Raw genomic sequence first — 15,029 nt, 5'->3', positions numbered from 1 at the left:
ATCATGCAGGACTACAATCTAGGATCACATATCTGCGAGAACAGTTTTTGATGAAACCTTTGTTAACTGTTCATCCGAAATTCTGCTCTTGACCACTCTGCCCTTGGAAATTAACAGCATCTTTCCAATTCTCTTTCCTCACCAAGTACATAATGTATTATTTTCTCCCAAATCATATCTATTATTTCCACATCTCAATGGGCTGAATCTTACTTTTTTTTGTTGGGATAATGTTGAGTTTTTTTGAAAGGATTCTCACCATAAGGTACAGTGAGATTTCTCAGCATATCTTACCAATCTATCTCATTAACTGCCCATCCTGTCCCAAGGTGTACCTCACATATGGCAGACTATGTGATAACAAGGCCTGGTATGTGAGGTTGGGAGCTAGGACATGGAAAAGCTTAGGCCCTAAAATTTGATTTTGAATCCAGAGTGCTACAGGGTCCCCAAGTGGAAAATGTGCTGTTGTTCTTCTTGCCCTAGTTCCTAACTCCACACTCCAGGCCTTGTTATCATAGTCTGCCATTACACACTATCTATTGTCAATCACTAACAGTCTCCATTAACAGCTATTCACTCTCCCAGCCAGATGATTATCAACGCCTTTGTCTGTCCAACTGTCTCCTCTTTCTTTGGATTCTAACCCCATCTACCGTTTACTCCTTCCAATACCTCCAACCTATCTTCTGCATATAAATTGACATATTCCTCGCTACCATCAGTTCTGAAGAAGGGTCACTGGATCCAAAATGTTTGCTCTGATATCTTTTCACAGATGCTAAACTTTTTGTTTCTGATTTACAGCATCTGCAATCCTTTCAGTTTTTATATATCATTAATTGCGTAAGTTAGTTGGGCCATTAACGTGGCATTTATCAAGCAATAATCTCCTTCAACTGGCAATTCACCACTACCTGGTAAGAAGTTCACCACATCACTCAGTTTAAATATAAAAATTGGAGTAACATACTCCTAACATGAAGATCGGTCTCTTCGGACTTCTCATCTCAAATCTCACTGTAGCTGATGTTGCTCAGACTCTGATAAGATTCTGACTTAAGACTGTCCAATCAATTTTGTTTCCTGCCACAACAGTGGAATGGTCTTAATCAAAAACTAAATTATTAAGGTCATGTTTTGTGATGCATTATCTCTCCTTGTCTCCTTCAATCTCTGTAATGCCTTTGATATGGTCAACTGCAAAAACCTTTCCAATTCCTTTGCTTTATTATTCAACTGCATAGCTTTGCTCCCACTGGAGTTACCGCATTAAATTCTAGTGAAAGTATCTTCAGTTCAGGCTTTCCTTCAATTCTGTGCTTGATTATTTTGAGAGTCCCGCAAAGATCTAATCTTACTTCTGTACCTCTGTACCTTTGCTCATCTATAGGCATGTAGCATGAAGGAGGCTTACTCAGTCTGGCTGGGAAAAGTACCTAGAATGAAAACAAAATGAGTAGGACACAGTATCCTAGTCACTTGCACAATGGTGCTGTGGATGACCCTCAGGATAAAGTATGTTTTGGAGGGATTTGACAGGGAGATGAGGACACTTTAAATTGGAAAGCTTATTGGATTCAAAGGCCACATGACACGATAGGACACCATCATAGGTCAAAAATCAAACCCTGTATCTGTCTAGAATGTTTCCAAAGGGCAGAATGTCAATGAGGAAGAACACAGGCCGACAGTGCACATTCATATTCTCAGCTGCAAGTCTACACAGTTTTAGTTGAGTAAACTTCCAAGCTCCTTGGGAGTCACAATATCTGTATTTGAACAACTTCTTGTAACTATATTTTATTAATTTACAATGCTCAGATGTGCACATTCTGAGCATAATTCTTCTATAGTAGACATAGAACCTGTGTGGATTTTTCAACCACAATGGTTCCTAAACAGAGTGCTTTAATTTTCTACTTATACATTTGCAAGACTGCAATTGCCCCAAATGAATATGAAGTGGCTAATAGTTGCCTAAAAAACAAGGAAGATAATGGATTTCTCTGAATCTAAATAAAAGAAGGCATTCATACTAAGAACTATGAGCATTTGTGAAACCTCCTTTTTCACAGCTTATGTAGTGGGCAAAAATGAAAGATGTCCTATCCTGTTATGTGGTTAGCACTGCTGCCTCACAGCGCCAGAGACCTGGGTTCAATTCCCACCTCGGGCAACTGTCTGCGTGGAGTTTGCACAATCTCTCGTGTCTGTGTGGGTTTCCTCCGGGTGCTCCGGTTTCCTCCCGCAGTCCAAAAATGTGAAGGTTAGGTGAATTGGCCATGCTAAGTTGCCCATAGTGTTAGTTGAAGGGGTAAATGGTCTGGGTGGGTTGCTCTTCGGAGGGTCGGTGTGGACTTGTTGGGCTGAAGAACCTGTTTCCACACTGTAAGTAAGTAATCTAATCTAACCTATTTACTAAATGAGACTATGGCTATGATATAAAGGCATATTATTAATCCTGAACTTTGATGTATAACAGGCTAGAAACAATGCTGTGCTGGTCTTCTTCCACAACGCGGCTGTAGATTATAAACGAGAGAGACAGACAAACATTGATGGATCCTACCTGGCATCTATTGGAAACATCCTGGTTGTGACAGTAAACTATAGAGTTGGAGTATTTGGATTCCTGAGTGATGGTACGTTCATTGCGATCTTGTTTCTTTTTAGAGCCTGGGTGGAGTACTATTTCATCAGTGAATAATATTGTCATCGTGGTCTGAAAACTAGAGAAATTTCATCCTGTCAGGTTTCTTTATTCCAGTGCTAACTTAATGGCACATGTAATGGCTCATGGTACTCATCTTGGGGTACAAGTATTTGTGAAAATTCACCTGAAGTCCCCACAATTTACAGTCTTCCAGAAACTAATATTGAATATGAATGAGTGTGTGCATTTGCTTGTGTGCATATGTGTGCACTTCATCTGAGGGCAATCACATGGTTAAAACCTGCTGACACACAAGGTGTCAGTGTATTGGAATATAAGACATTTAATATGAAAATGTTCCAAAGGCTGAGAGGTGACACTAGTCTCACAAAGCAAATAATGGGATAGGTGATGAACAGTTTAGTCAAAGGAATTGGTTACAAGAGAAGCATTAGAGGAGGAGAGAGAGATGGAGAGGTTGAGAGCAGGAAGAAGAAAACTTAGACATCCAATGGCATGGTTGGTAATGGTAGAATAATGAAAATCAGAGATGCACAAACCCAGGCTTAGAGGAGACCAGGAATGTTGAAGGATGGAGGAGGTTATGGAGATAGGGAGAAAATGGTGATGAGAATTTAATAATTGCAATCTTGATGAACGAGGTAGATTAGGGATTGCATGAGGGGTTTAACTGGATGTGAATAAGGATTTAGGAATAGAAATTTGCATGAGCAGAGTGTTATGGAATGTGAGAGATTGGAGGCTGCTATTTGAAGTGACCTTCCTTTGGAATTGCACATCTATATCAGTCATGGGAGTAAAAGGATTTAGATTAAGAGGTTTCTTTTGCTTTGTAGACACTGATGCAATGACTGGCAACTGGGGCTTGCTGGATCAGATGGCTGCGTTACAATGGCTGCAGAGAAATATTGGTTACTTTGGAGGATCATCATCTCAAATCACTATTGCTGCAGACCGCAGTGGAGCTGACATCACCAGCATGAACCTTATGAGGATAGCTTACAGCAGACTTTTTAAAAGAGCCATACTATTGGTAAGAGATAATCATATTGAACTTATGAGGAAACAGGCAATTATGCATGACCTAACATGTGGGAACAAGAAATAACTCTTGAGTTTGATACACAAGGCCTCAGTTTGGGAAAGTCACTATAGCTGGAATGTGGGAAAATCTCAAGGCTAGTAATTTCCTCAGGACTTCTTCCTGCCTGATTTACAAGTGAATCCCTATCGTTATCAAACACAGACAGCTTCCATCATATTCCAACAGAGCTATTGCAGCTGAATGAGAATGATGCAAAGGAAATCGTTCTCCCTCATTTCTTTTCAGCTGCAACAAACTTCCTGCACAGCTGTCCTGCAGCATTTTTGAATATGATAGATTTTATTTCAGCTCACTCCGACACAACTCTTCACCTTCTTCCCAGTTGTGGTCATGCCACTCTGGGCAGGAACCAGATTTTTTTGAACAATGTCCAATTGTGTAAGGGAGGGCACTACTTCTTTTTAGTTTGGCTGCATTGACTAAGAACCAGTGTTAAGCTCCATTTACTTAAATGGCTTCACCCTCACTCTCTGAACAGCGTGTCTTGTAGGACTCATGCCAGTTAGAAGGTTAGGAGGGAGAACTGGGAAAAATTTAAATGTATATATCATATTAAGTTGCAATTTGCTATAGAAGCATTCCAGTAGAAGCATTAAAATAACCCCAGTTACCCCAGATACAAGGAAGAATAAAGATACAAGAATTGTTGGGGACAATTCAGGTTATATGAATTATTTTTGAGTTATATAATCCTGTAGTCTTCCAAAATGTGTGTAATTATGGATTATTCATCTTTAATACAAACTAATATAAGATAGAATTGTATTTGATGAGCAGTGTGATGTAAGTTGTTGTTACAGTATGTATTTTATTTATTGAGATGAATTTGGCTATTAATTCAATTTCAATGGATAAGCAGGAACTCAGTAAAACTAGAGCAATAAGCAATAAGCAACTGGTAGTGTTTGGGGTTAATAAACATTCTTACATCCAGGTTTAATAATTTAAAAATACATTGTAACTTTAGATTAAACTTTAAGGGTCCTACTAAGATAAAGACCTGAAAAGTGTTTTGACATTCCAACATTGGCAGCTGGATTTCTGAAGATGCCGATTGGATTTGGAGGGATGGTGATGAGGATGATGCTTCACTGCATTCTGAAGGATAGTGCTGGCAGTGCTGACTTAATAAATAGCAGGTTTACCTTGAAGGTGTGAGTTAAGACTCAAATCTCTGAAAGATTTAGAGGTTATTGTTAGGATTTTGCTCATGGCTGTAATTGAGGCTTCAGAATGCCCTACTGTCAACTTCAACTGATACTTGATGGGCTGCAGTTGGTGTTTCCACGCTGTCCTCCACACACTTGAAGATGGAGCACTCTCCCTCGCTGTTATTACGTTTAATTTCTGAGTTCCCATGCTTCTTCCTGGCTAGTTGACAACTGGTCCTTTGAAACCACTGCAGACAATAGCAATTGTCTAACTTCAGTGACATGATGGGCTTCTATCTGATGTTGATTGAATGTTCAATGCAGATGTAACCATTTGTAAATTGTTTCTTGTTTAGAGGTAGAGACTAACAGAGGTGAGTTTCTGAGAGAGACGCTAAAATTACTAAAAGACCATTTCCTCAAAGAAAATATAAACATTGCCATAAATTGGCTGTTTTTTTGTTAGAGCAAAGACCTTTCATGAGTTGGCTTGTCCCCTGTCTTCAACTATTCCAGTCCATGACTCAAAATATCTCCGAGTGATTGGGGCAATGGTAGTAATGCCACTATGCCAGTCAGGTTCAAATCCAACAATAACAGCTGATGGAATTTAAATTTAATGAATAAAATTTGGCACTGAAAGCTCATAGTGCCCATGAATCTCCCATCAATTGTTATAAAACTCTACCTAGTTCATTAATATAGTTCAGGGAAGGAAATCCGCTGTTCTTAGTGGTCTGGCCTAGAGATCACTATAGATACCGAGAGATGTGGTGGATCTGAACTGTCCACTGAAATATCCTAACATTCTGTTCAAGGGTATAGGAATGAGCAACAAATGCTGGCATCTGCAAACCATCAAAGGAAGTTTTTTTTATCATGGATAAAAGCAAATGACTGCAGATGCTAGAATCTGAAACCAAAAGAGAAAATGCTGGAAAATCTCAGCAGGTTTGGCAGCATCTGTAAAGAGAGAAAAGAGCTGACGTTTCGAGTCTAACTGCCCCTTTGTCAAAGCTAAAAAAATGAGCAATAGGGAGGTATATATACTAGGCTGAGAGAAGGTGAGTCATGGCTCCAGAAGCAAAGGTAGCAATAAAGAGGTGATAATGACAGTGAATAGAGAGATTATAGGGAGAGAAAGGGAGATAATCTCTCTATGCGCTGTCATTATCAGCTCTTTATTGCTACCTTTGCTTCTGGAGCCATGACTCACCTGCTCTCAGCCTAGTATAAATACCTCCCTATTTCTCCCTTTCTTTAGCTTTGACAAAGGGGCAGTTAGACCCGAAACGTCAGCTCTTTTCTCTCCTTACAGATGCTGCCAGACCTGCTGAGATTTTCCAGCATTTTCTCTTTTGGTTTTTTTTTAATTGTGCTTTGGAAATAATATGAGTGCCTGATCTAATTTTAGGGCAGCTAGGCAAACAGACTGCAACTTTCTAGTCCTGCAATGATACCATCCTGGATGGGGAACATCCAGGGCTCTGTATGCAGTCAGACAATGTGGAATGTTATAACTACTGAATGAGTAATACAAATACACAAGTGAAAAAAAGATGCAAGACCAAAAAGCACAAAGTAATCACTTCATTTCCACCCTTTGAGTACAGACCCCTCATCAAATACGAATGCAAAGTAAAATAAAAGTACACCATTGTGTGATTTAAATATATATATATATACAAAGCAATAATTTCAGGCTGGTATGATGAGGGGTGAAGTACACATACTTGTATCACGTGTGATCAGTAATGCATGCACTCAAACAGAAGGATACCAGATTCCGGTAAATAAAACTGCTCTAAAACGTCTGACAATATGTTACAGATTTTGCAAGGAAGAGTAAGCCATCAGTGAATAGACATGGAGAGCAGCTTTCTCCCCAATTGCCAGTGTTTGATTTGTAATGGCATAGTAAGAGTCATTAGCACGACAGTTATTAACAAGCTAAAGTACAAGTATGCCACTGTAGAGCACACCCTTATTCAAAGTCATCCTCATATGGATCTCTCAGTGTTGTCGTGAGGAGGCAGCTGTGTCTGTTCTGAATGCTGGATTTGATGGATGGGAACCATTTCTTCTTGCTACTGTCACTGATTGAATCATCATCGATTTGTGACAAAGTCATATAGGAAGCGATACTGTGCCGCAGTCCATAACTGACGAAGGCTTCATCTCGAGACGTTGAGTTGGTGCTCAACAGTTCAGCCCTGGGGATCAAACCATAAGCAAAATGAGTCAATCCCTTCTTCAGGAACCAATAAATCAATCATTATTTCCTGTCTATAATTCGTTATATAACCCAGATATTACCCAATTGTATTATTCAGAAACAGCTTGTGTCTGATACAGTAAGAATAAACCGAGGGTCTTCACAAGAATAATTATTAAACAAAATGTGACACTGAGATGCTAAAAGGGGTTATCAAGACAGGGCTAAAAGTTTCCTAAAAGAAACATGTATTTCTTCAGAAGATTTAATCTATTTCGGCAGAAGAGTTGAAGTTATTGAAAATTATGCACGTCAGGATATATTCCAAATTGCTGGGGTATAATAGCTGCAAGCATTTCCACTAAAAGGGGAAAGATATTTATAAACTAAACATCACAATTTGACAGGCTCGAAGGGAAGAATGGCCTACTCCTGCACCTATTGTCTATTGTCTATTGTCAAACATTAGTATTTTATCACATATATTCTCCAACACATCAGTTCTGAGCACTCAGATTTCTTCTTTCATTTGACTACAAGTTCACTGAAGAGTGTAGGAACTGCTACTGATGAAGGGAGAAGAGAGAGAAAGCTGCACAATAGATCGAACTTGCTCGCCTTCAATTACGGTTCTTCCTTTCCTTCATTGATGGAAGTTGGAAGTTACATAGAAGCCATATAGATGGATTACATGAGTGGGGATAACTGTATCTGGTGGAGTTCAATGTAGGGAAGTGTGAGACAATCTACTTGCCAAATCAGAATATTTCTTAATGGTGTGGGATTAGGAACTGTGGAAAAGAAAGGTATTCATGTCAAGAATGCATCCATTTCAAAGTTAATGCGCAGGTACAAAAAAAATTTTAAAAGACCGATGAAATGTGATTTGAGGATGTTCTCTTCAGTGAACTTGTAGTCAAATGAAAGAAGAAATCTGAGTGCTGAGAACTGATGTGTTGGAGAATATATGTGATAAAATACTAACGTTTGACAATAGACAATAGACAATAGGTGCAGGAGTAGGCCATTCTGCCCTTTGAGCCTGCACCACTATTCAATATGATCATCCTTAATCCGTATCCTGTTCCTGCCTTATCTACCTTTGATTCCACTATCCTTAAGAGCTCTATCCAACTCTTTCTTAAATGAATCCAGAGACTGGGCCTCCACTGCCCTCTGGGGCAGAGCATTCCACACAGCCACCACTCTCTGGGTGAAGAAGTTTCTCCTCATCTCTGTCCTAAATGGTTTACCCCGTATTTTTAAGCTGTGTCCTCTGGTTTGGCACTCACGCATCAGCGGAAACATGTTTCCTGCCTCCAGAGTGTCCAATCCTTTAATAATCTTACATGTCTCAATCAGATCCCCTCTCAGTCTTCTAAACTCAAGGGTATACAAGCCCAGTCACTCCAGTCTTTCAGTGTAAGGTAGTCCCGCCATTCCAAGAATTGACCTCGTGAACCTACGCTGCACTCCCTCAATAGCCAGAATGTCTTTCCTCAAATTTGGAGACCAGAACTGCACACAATACTCCAGGTGTGGTCTCACCAGGGCCCTGTACAGTTGCTTCTATACTCAATTCCTCTTGTTATGAAGGCCAGCATGCTATTAGCCTTTTTCACTACCTGCTGTACCTGCATGCTTACCTTCATTAACTGGTGTACAAGAACACCCAGATCTCTTTGTACTGCCCCTTTACCTAAATTGATTCCATTTAGGTAGTAATCTGCCTTCCTGTTCTTGCCACCAAAGTGGATAACCATGTATTTATCCACATTAAACTGCATCTGCCATGCATCTGACCACTCACCTAACCTGTCCAGGTCACCCTGTAATCTCCGAACATCCTCCTCACATTTCACCCTGCCACCCAGCTTAGTATCATCAGCAAATTTGCTAATGTTATTACTAATACCATCTTCTATATCATTAATATATATTGTAAAAAGCTGCGGTCCCAGCACTGATCCCTGCGGTACTCCACTGGTCACTGCCTGCCATTCCGAAATGGAGCCGTTTATCACTACTCTTTGTTTCCTGCCAGCCAACCAACTTTCAATCCAAGTTAGTACTTTGCCCCCAATACCATGCGCCCTAATTTGCTCACTAACCTCCTATGTGGGACTTTATCAAAAGCTTTCTGAAAGTCCAGGTACACTACATCTACTGGATCTCCCTCGTCCATCTTCAGAGTTACATCCTCAAAAAATTCCAGAAGATTAGTCAAGCATGATTTCCCCTTCATAAATCCATGTTGACTCTGACCTATCCTGTTACTACTATCCAGATGTGACGTAATTTCATCCTTTATAATAGACTCCAGCAACTTTCCCACCACTGAGGTCAGACTAACTGGTCTATAATTTCCTGCTTTCTTTCTCCCACCTTTCTTAAAAAGTGGCACAACATTAGCCACCCTCTAATTCGCAGGAACTGATCCCGAATCTACCGGACTCTGGAAAATAATCACCAACGCATCCACGATTTCATGAGCCACCTCCTTCAGTACCCTGGGATGTAGACCATCAGGCCCTGGGGACTTATCAACCTTCAGACCTAACAGTCTCTCCAACACCAATTCCTGGCAAATATAAATTCCCTTAAGTTCAGGTCCTTCAGCCACTGTTACCTCTGGGAGATTGCTTGTGTCTTCCCCAGTGAACACAGATCTGAAGTACCAATTCAATTCTTCTGCCATTTCTTTATTCCCTGTAATATATTCCCCTGTTTCTGTCTTCAAGGGCCAAATTTTAGTCTTAACCATTTTTTTGCCTTTCACATACCTAAAAGAGCGTTTACTATCCTCCTTTATATTTTTGGCCAGTTTACCTTCGTACCTCATTTTTTCTCTGCGTATTTCCTTCTTAGTAATCCTCTGTTGTTCTTTAAAAGCTTCCCAGTCCTCCGTTTTCCCACTTATCTTTGCTATGTTATACTTTTTCTCTTTTAACTTTATATGTTTCTTAACATCCCTCGTCAGCCACTTTGATTTCAGGCAGCTTTTTCTCAGAATGGAACAAATGCAGTTAATGTAGTGATCATTGCTGGAATAGTGTTTGGCTGAATGGTTATCTGAGATTTGTGGATTTCTGCTGAAGAAATTTTCTGTGATATGTTTTGTCCAATTACCTTTTCACATTTTTCCAATTGAATTGGTTGCGACGTAAGATGACAGGTTGTTCAGAAGACGTTTCAGTGCCAAGCTCAGCCAGGCAAGGATGGGTCAGCAAACAGCACAGACCATCTGCTACCTCTGAAACAAGCAAGATTTGCTACATTAGAACTGAACTGTCTGTTATTAATGATTTTAATGCAAACTTAGAACAGGCTAATAAATAATCAGACAATAAAAATTCATATCAGGATTCATGTTTCAAACCCAAAATAAGTTGTCTTCAAAAGGTCCTTATTCTCTAAATGTAGACCAAGTGGATGAGAAGCCTTGGTCTCTGCTCCTGACTCTCCATGGTCAATATGAGATAATCTCACCTTTAGAGGGCACTGCATGTGCATAGTGAGAACTTACTGAGAAAACACAGAGCTAGCAAATTATAAGTCAGCTACTAGCTTGGATTTGGAAGTTGCTTTTTAGTTTTTTTAATGAATTGTCCTATATCATGAACCTTGTATCACTTTCTACCCAAGCAGTGTCCTGGTGTTTGGGACAATTTTCTACCTTAAGTTTAATGGTATTTCTGATTCATTTGCATTCAGATTGTTAGGCAGAAGGAAGGCTAAACCCACAGAGGTTCCTGATCTCGGTAAGCGCCTTGCTTGGGTCTACCTCATCGACTTGTAAAGTCATAGACATTTACAGCACAGAACAGATCCTATACTCCAACTCATCCATGTCGACTAGTCATCCCAATCTAACTTGGTCCCATTTGCCAGCATTTTGCCCATATCCCTTTAAACCCTTTCTATTCATATACCCATCCAAGTGGCTTTTAAACATTGCAATTGTACCCACCTCCACCACTTTCTCTGGCAGCTCGTTCCATACATACATCAACCTCTTCATGAAAATGTTAGCCCTCAGGTCCTTTTTAAATCTTTCCCCTTTTATCTTTAATCTATGCCCTCTAGTTTTGCATTCTCCCGTCCTCAAAGAGAGGCCACCCTCTGATATCACAGAAGATGTCAGGGAAAGAGAAAGGTTTGAACCTTGTGCAAGTTGACAGTCAACAATCTGGTGTGAATGAATCCCATTTATGACTCTTCTGTTTTCACTGATCTAAACATCCCCCTGTTCTCAATGTGCCCTGAATAATTGGCAATATTCACAGATTTGTGGAGCTCATGCCTTGAAAGTAAAAAAGTATAATTCTTGAATTTTGCTATTTAATCATTGGACTTTTATATAAACAAAAAAAAATGTATTAAAATGGAAAAGATGTTAATGTTTAGCCTGAATTTAAAAGATGGTCATGGGTAACCCAACTCTACCTTGCAGTGAAGCCAATTTCAAAATTGTATCTCGAAACATTTTGGAAGATGTAATGGAGGTTATTGTGATACTAACCACAATAATGATTTACCAAATCTTCTAAACACTGGAAGGTGAGACGTTCTTGGATGTAATACCATTTATTAGGCAAACGGAAGATCCGATAGTGCTTCACTAGTTTCTGGGATATATCACTGTAGCACCTGACAGATAGGCAATATGTACCTGCAAAACGTACACACAAACACTAAGTCATTTGCAAGGCATGTAGTTCTGCTTAAATTATGTTAAGTGTAAAGTCACATTGACACTTGTAAATGATAGGTGAGATTTAAGACATTCACACACAGACAGTAAAACTTTAGGTTCTTTCTTAGCTGGTGTATGCACTCTTAACAAGGGAAGAGAGGAAACCATTTGACATGGTATTGCTGACAAAAGATGCTGAGAGATGGTTCTATACTTGTTGAGAATTTGTGTTTTTTTCTCTTGTCTTCTAAAGGCTAAGTTAAGAAGTGATTAATACTTTATCAAGTAACCATTCATTGTAAGTAAGCCTGACTATTGAAATCCTCAATTTCTGCAGAGTCTATTAAATGATCACTTCCATCTGGAACATATGGGCAACAGATACATGGGAACACCACCACCTATAAGTTCCCGTTCAAACCCAGTGGCCATCCTAATTTGGAAATATGTCACAATTCCTTTAGTGTTACAAGGTCAAAATCCTGGAATTACCTCCCTAATAGATTGTATATAAAAGAATAGAATCCCTAAAGTGTGGAAGCAGGCTATTCAGCTCATCAAGTCCACACTAATCCTCCAAACAGCATCTCACCCAGATCCATCCCCATACCCTAACACACTCTGCACTTCCCATGACTAATCCACCTAGCCTGCACATCCTTGGACACTATGGGCAATTTAGCATGGCCAATCCACCTAACGTGCACATCTTTGGACTGTGGGAGGAAACCAGAGCACTCAGAGGAAACATGGGGAGAATATACAAACTCCACACACAGTCACCTGAGGGTGGAATCAAACATGGGTGCCTGCCACTGTGAGGCAGCAGTGCTAACCACCATGCCACCATGTCTCCCCGAGGTGTAGGCAACCAACATAAAATAAATTGCAGCTGTTCAACTCACCACCATCTCCTCCAGGGCAATTAGGGATGGGCAATAAATGCTGGCCCATCAAATCCCATGAATGAATCAAAACAATATTGTAGCATTGTTGGTAATGCTAGGAGGAGGATTAATATTTGTAATCTCCATTGATTTAAAAAATTGTGGTTTTCCTAATGACCATACCAAACAGATTTGTATGTAAATGCAAGAATTAGATTTGGAAAATAATCTATAGTATGCTCTACATTATCAAAATAAGTCTGCAGATACATAAAAATGGCTTTTGATTTACTTTACAGTGCAGATATGTAGTGATTGCAACCAGGTGGATCTCATTGACTATGTGATCCTTGATTGGGGTGGTTAACTTGGGCCAATTAGGAAGCCTTGGCTGACTAATATCAGCAGGGAATTTAGCATCTCCTCAGTTTAGGAGACTGACTCCAAGCTGGCTGGGCATAGCCAGTGTACTGTGAACAAACAAACAAACAAACAAACGTGACTTGTTGGTGGAATACTGGCCCCTGAGCAGTTATTTCAAGATATCATCCTTCTGATGTTGTGCAATGTTCAAAGGTTAGCTCTATATCCATCTGAGAGGGAGGATAGGTGTCATCTCAGTTTAACATCTCAGCCAGAAGTCAGCACCTCCCAACAGTGCAGCATTCCCTTTGTACTGGAGTGTCAGGTTTGATCTCTGTGATCAAATCCAGCAGATTGCACAATAAAATTTGTTTCATTTAAAAGAAACTTTGGAAGACATGAGACAGCAAGTTGGAGGGTGGAGTCCAACTGAGTGAATTAACTGGTGAAAAACATTAATGCTGAAACAAAGCTGATTGGTGAAATGGCTAAGTTCTGTTCTTTAAATTTTTAATAATTCATTACATATTCATTATTTGTAATGTAACACGTATGAACTTACCCTTTTGGCTTTCACTTTGCCTTATCAAGAAGGAGCCTAGTCTATTGCCTGAAAGTTGTAGTAACTCTTCAGCCTTCTGTCTCCCAATTCCTTCAAAGAGCCAACTGCGCAAAGAATATACACCACACATTATTTATTTTATAAGTAAGACCAGGAAAGGCTGCATCTTTCAATTATCTTACCCCAACATAAATTGTAATGGATGAATAACCTCAATTACATTACTTTGAGAAACATTCTAATTGTTGATTAGAAAGAATGTGCATTGATTAGCCCACAGAATACATCTTCAAGACATCTTTGAAATGCATTCACTGTCTTAATGAAAGGAAATGCAGCAGTGACTATTCATGAACATGTAGAAACAGAAAAAGTGATAGAAGGGCTGAAGGAGGAATGTTGACCAGAAAGTCTTCAAATTAAACTGTACAACCTGTTCCATTCTTCCTAAAACCTAGGAAGGGCTTAGGTTAATCAATCTTTTGAAAGGCAGGGATTCTAAAATGCAACAGATCATGAGATCAGCTTAAGTTCTATTTGTTGACAAAAGCTGGGAATATGCTGCTCAACCGCTTTTATTTTCCATTAAGTTCAGCAATGTGAATGACCAATGAGACCTAGAGATTCAAAAAAGCAATTCCCTGGAAACAGATGAGGAAAGTTTAAAAGTGTGCAACAGAAATATCGGGCATGTAAGTGTAGACATAGAGTAGAATTTATAGAAAATATTGAAGACCTAGTTTGCTGGGGCCTGGCGAGTTTGGTTGGGAATGAGGTTCAAATGGGAGCAGTACAGTTTTCTGGCTGAGAGAGGCTCCTAGGGAAGAATTCTGATCCAGAAGCTAAGAATGAAGCCACTTAACTATGTGAATCCACCGAGCCCTCACTTTAAGGAAGCTGCTCGGATCCCTGATACTTGGGAAACCTGTCTAATGGCAGAAAGAAATGAGGCTTGCAGCCTCACTACCATGTTTCAAGTTTCACCATGCATCCTTGGATTGGGGTGATCAACGAGCCTTCTACTGATTTGCTGATCCCTTCTAATGTTGTCATGAATTGTGAAAAAAAATGGTTGTAGAATTTTTAGTAGATAAAGAGTGGAGCTGGAAGAAGCACAACAAATCAAGCAGCATTAGAGAAGTGGTGGGGTTAAGCTATTTTAGAAGTTGCCACCGTCTTGTAAAGGATTTGTAGGTGATTTACTGGAATTATACTTTGGATAAGAGATAGAGAGCTATGTGGAGACATTATAGAAACTAGGATTGTTCTCAGCAGAATAGAAGGTTAAAGGGAGATTTGATAGAGGTGTTCAAAATAATGACAGGTTAAAAATATTGAAGTTGAGAACTGTTGCTACTCTTTAGAATACTTCA

At 39.6% G+C, this 15,029-nt stretch overlaps 2 protein-coding genes across 10 annotated transcripts in view; one reads left to right on the top strand and one right to left on the bottom strand.

Annotated features, from left to right (window-relative positions):
* The window catches only part of tg (thyroglobulin), a 366,459-nt gene that overhangs the window by 154,885 nt on the left and 196,545 nt on the right, over nt 1-15,029 (top strand). Inside the window, exons 40-41 of the mRNA XM_072569545.1 lie at nt 2,486-2,645; nt 3,514-3,710. Of these exons, the coding sequence (XP_072425646.1) occupies nt 2,486-2,645; nt 3,514-3,710 (357 nt within the window). The remainder of the gene's footprint in view (nt 1-2,485; nt 2,646-3,513; nt 3,711-15,029) is intronic.
* Nucleotides 6,509-15,029, bottom strand: part of sla1a (Src like adaptor 1a) — a 241,687-nt gene continuing 233,166 nt past the window's right edge. For all 9 annotated transcript variants that reach the window (XM_072569997.1, XM_072570001.1, XM_072570003.1 and 6 more), the window contains 4 exons: nt 13,657-13,760; nt 11,671-11,820; nt 10,278-10,401; nt 6,509-7,146 (listed from right to left, as the gene is read on the bottom strand). In XM_072569997.1, coding sequence (XP_072426098.1) covers nt 6,918-7,146; nt 10,278-10,401; nt 11,671-11,820; nt 13,657-13,760 — 607 coding nt within the window. In that variant the 3' untranslated portion in view covers nt 6,509-6,917. The remainder of the gene's footprint in view (nt 7,147-10,277; nt 10,402-11,670; nt 11,821-13,656; nt 13,761-15,029) is intronic.

Source organism: Chiloscyllium punctatum, chromosome 5, assembly GCF_047496795.1.
Source record: "Chiloscyllium punctatum isolate Juve2018m chromosome 5, sChiPun1.3, whole genome shotgun sequence".
NCBI classification, from domain to species: Eukaryota; Metazoa; Chordata; class Chondrichthyes; order Orectolobiformes; family Hemiscylliidae; genus Chiloscyllium; species Chiloscyllium punctatum.
The sequence above is the reverse complement of the archived record's forward strand: the minus strand, read 5'-3'. Positions and strand labels throughout refer to the sequence as shown.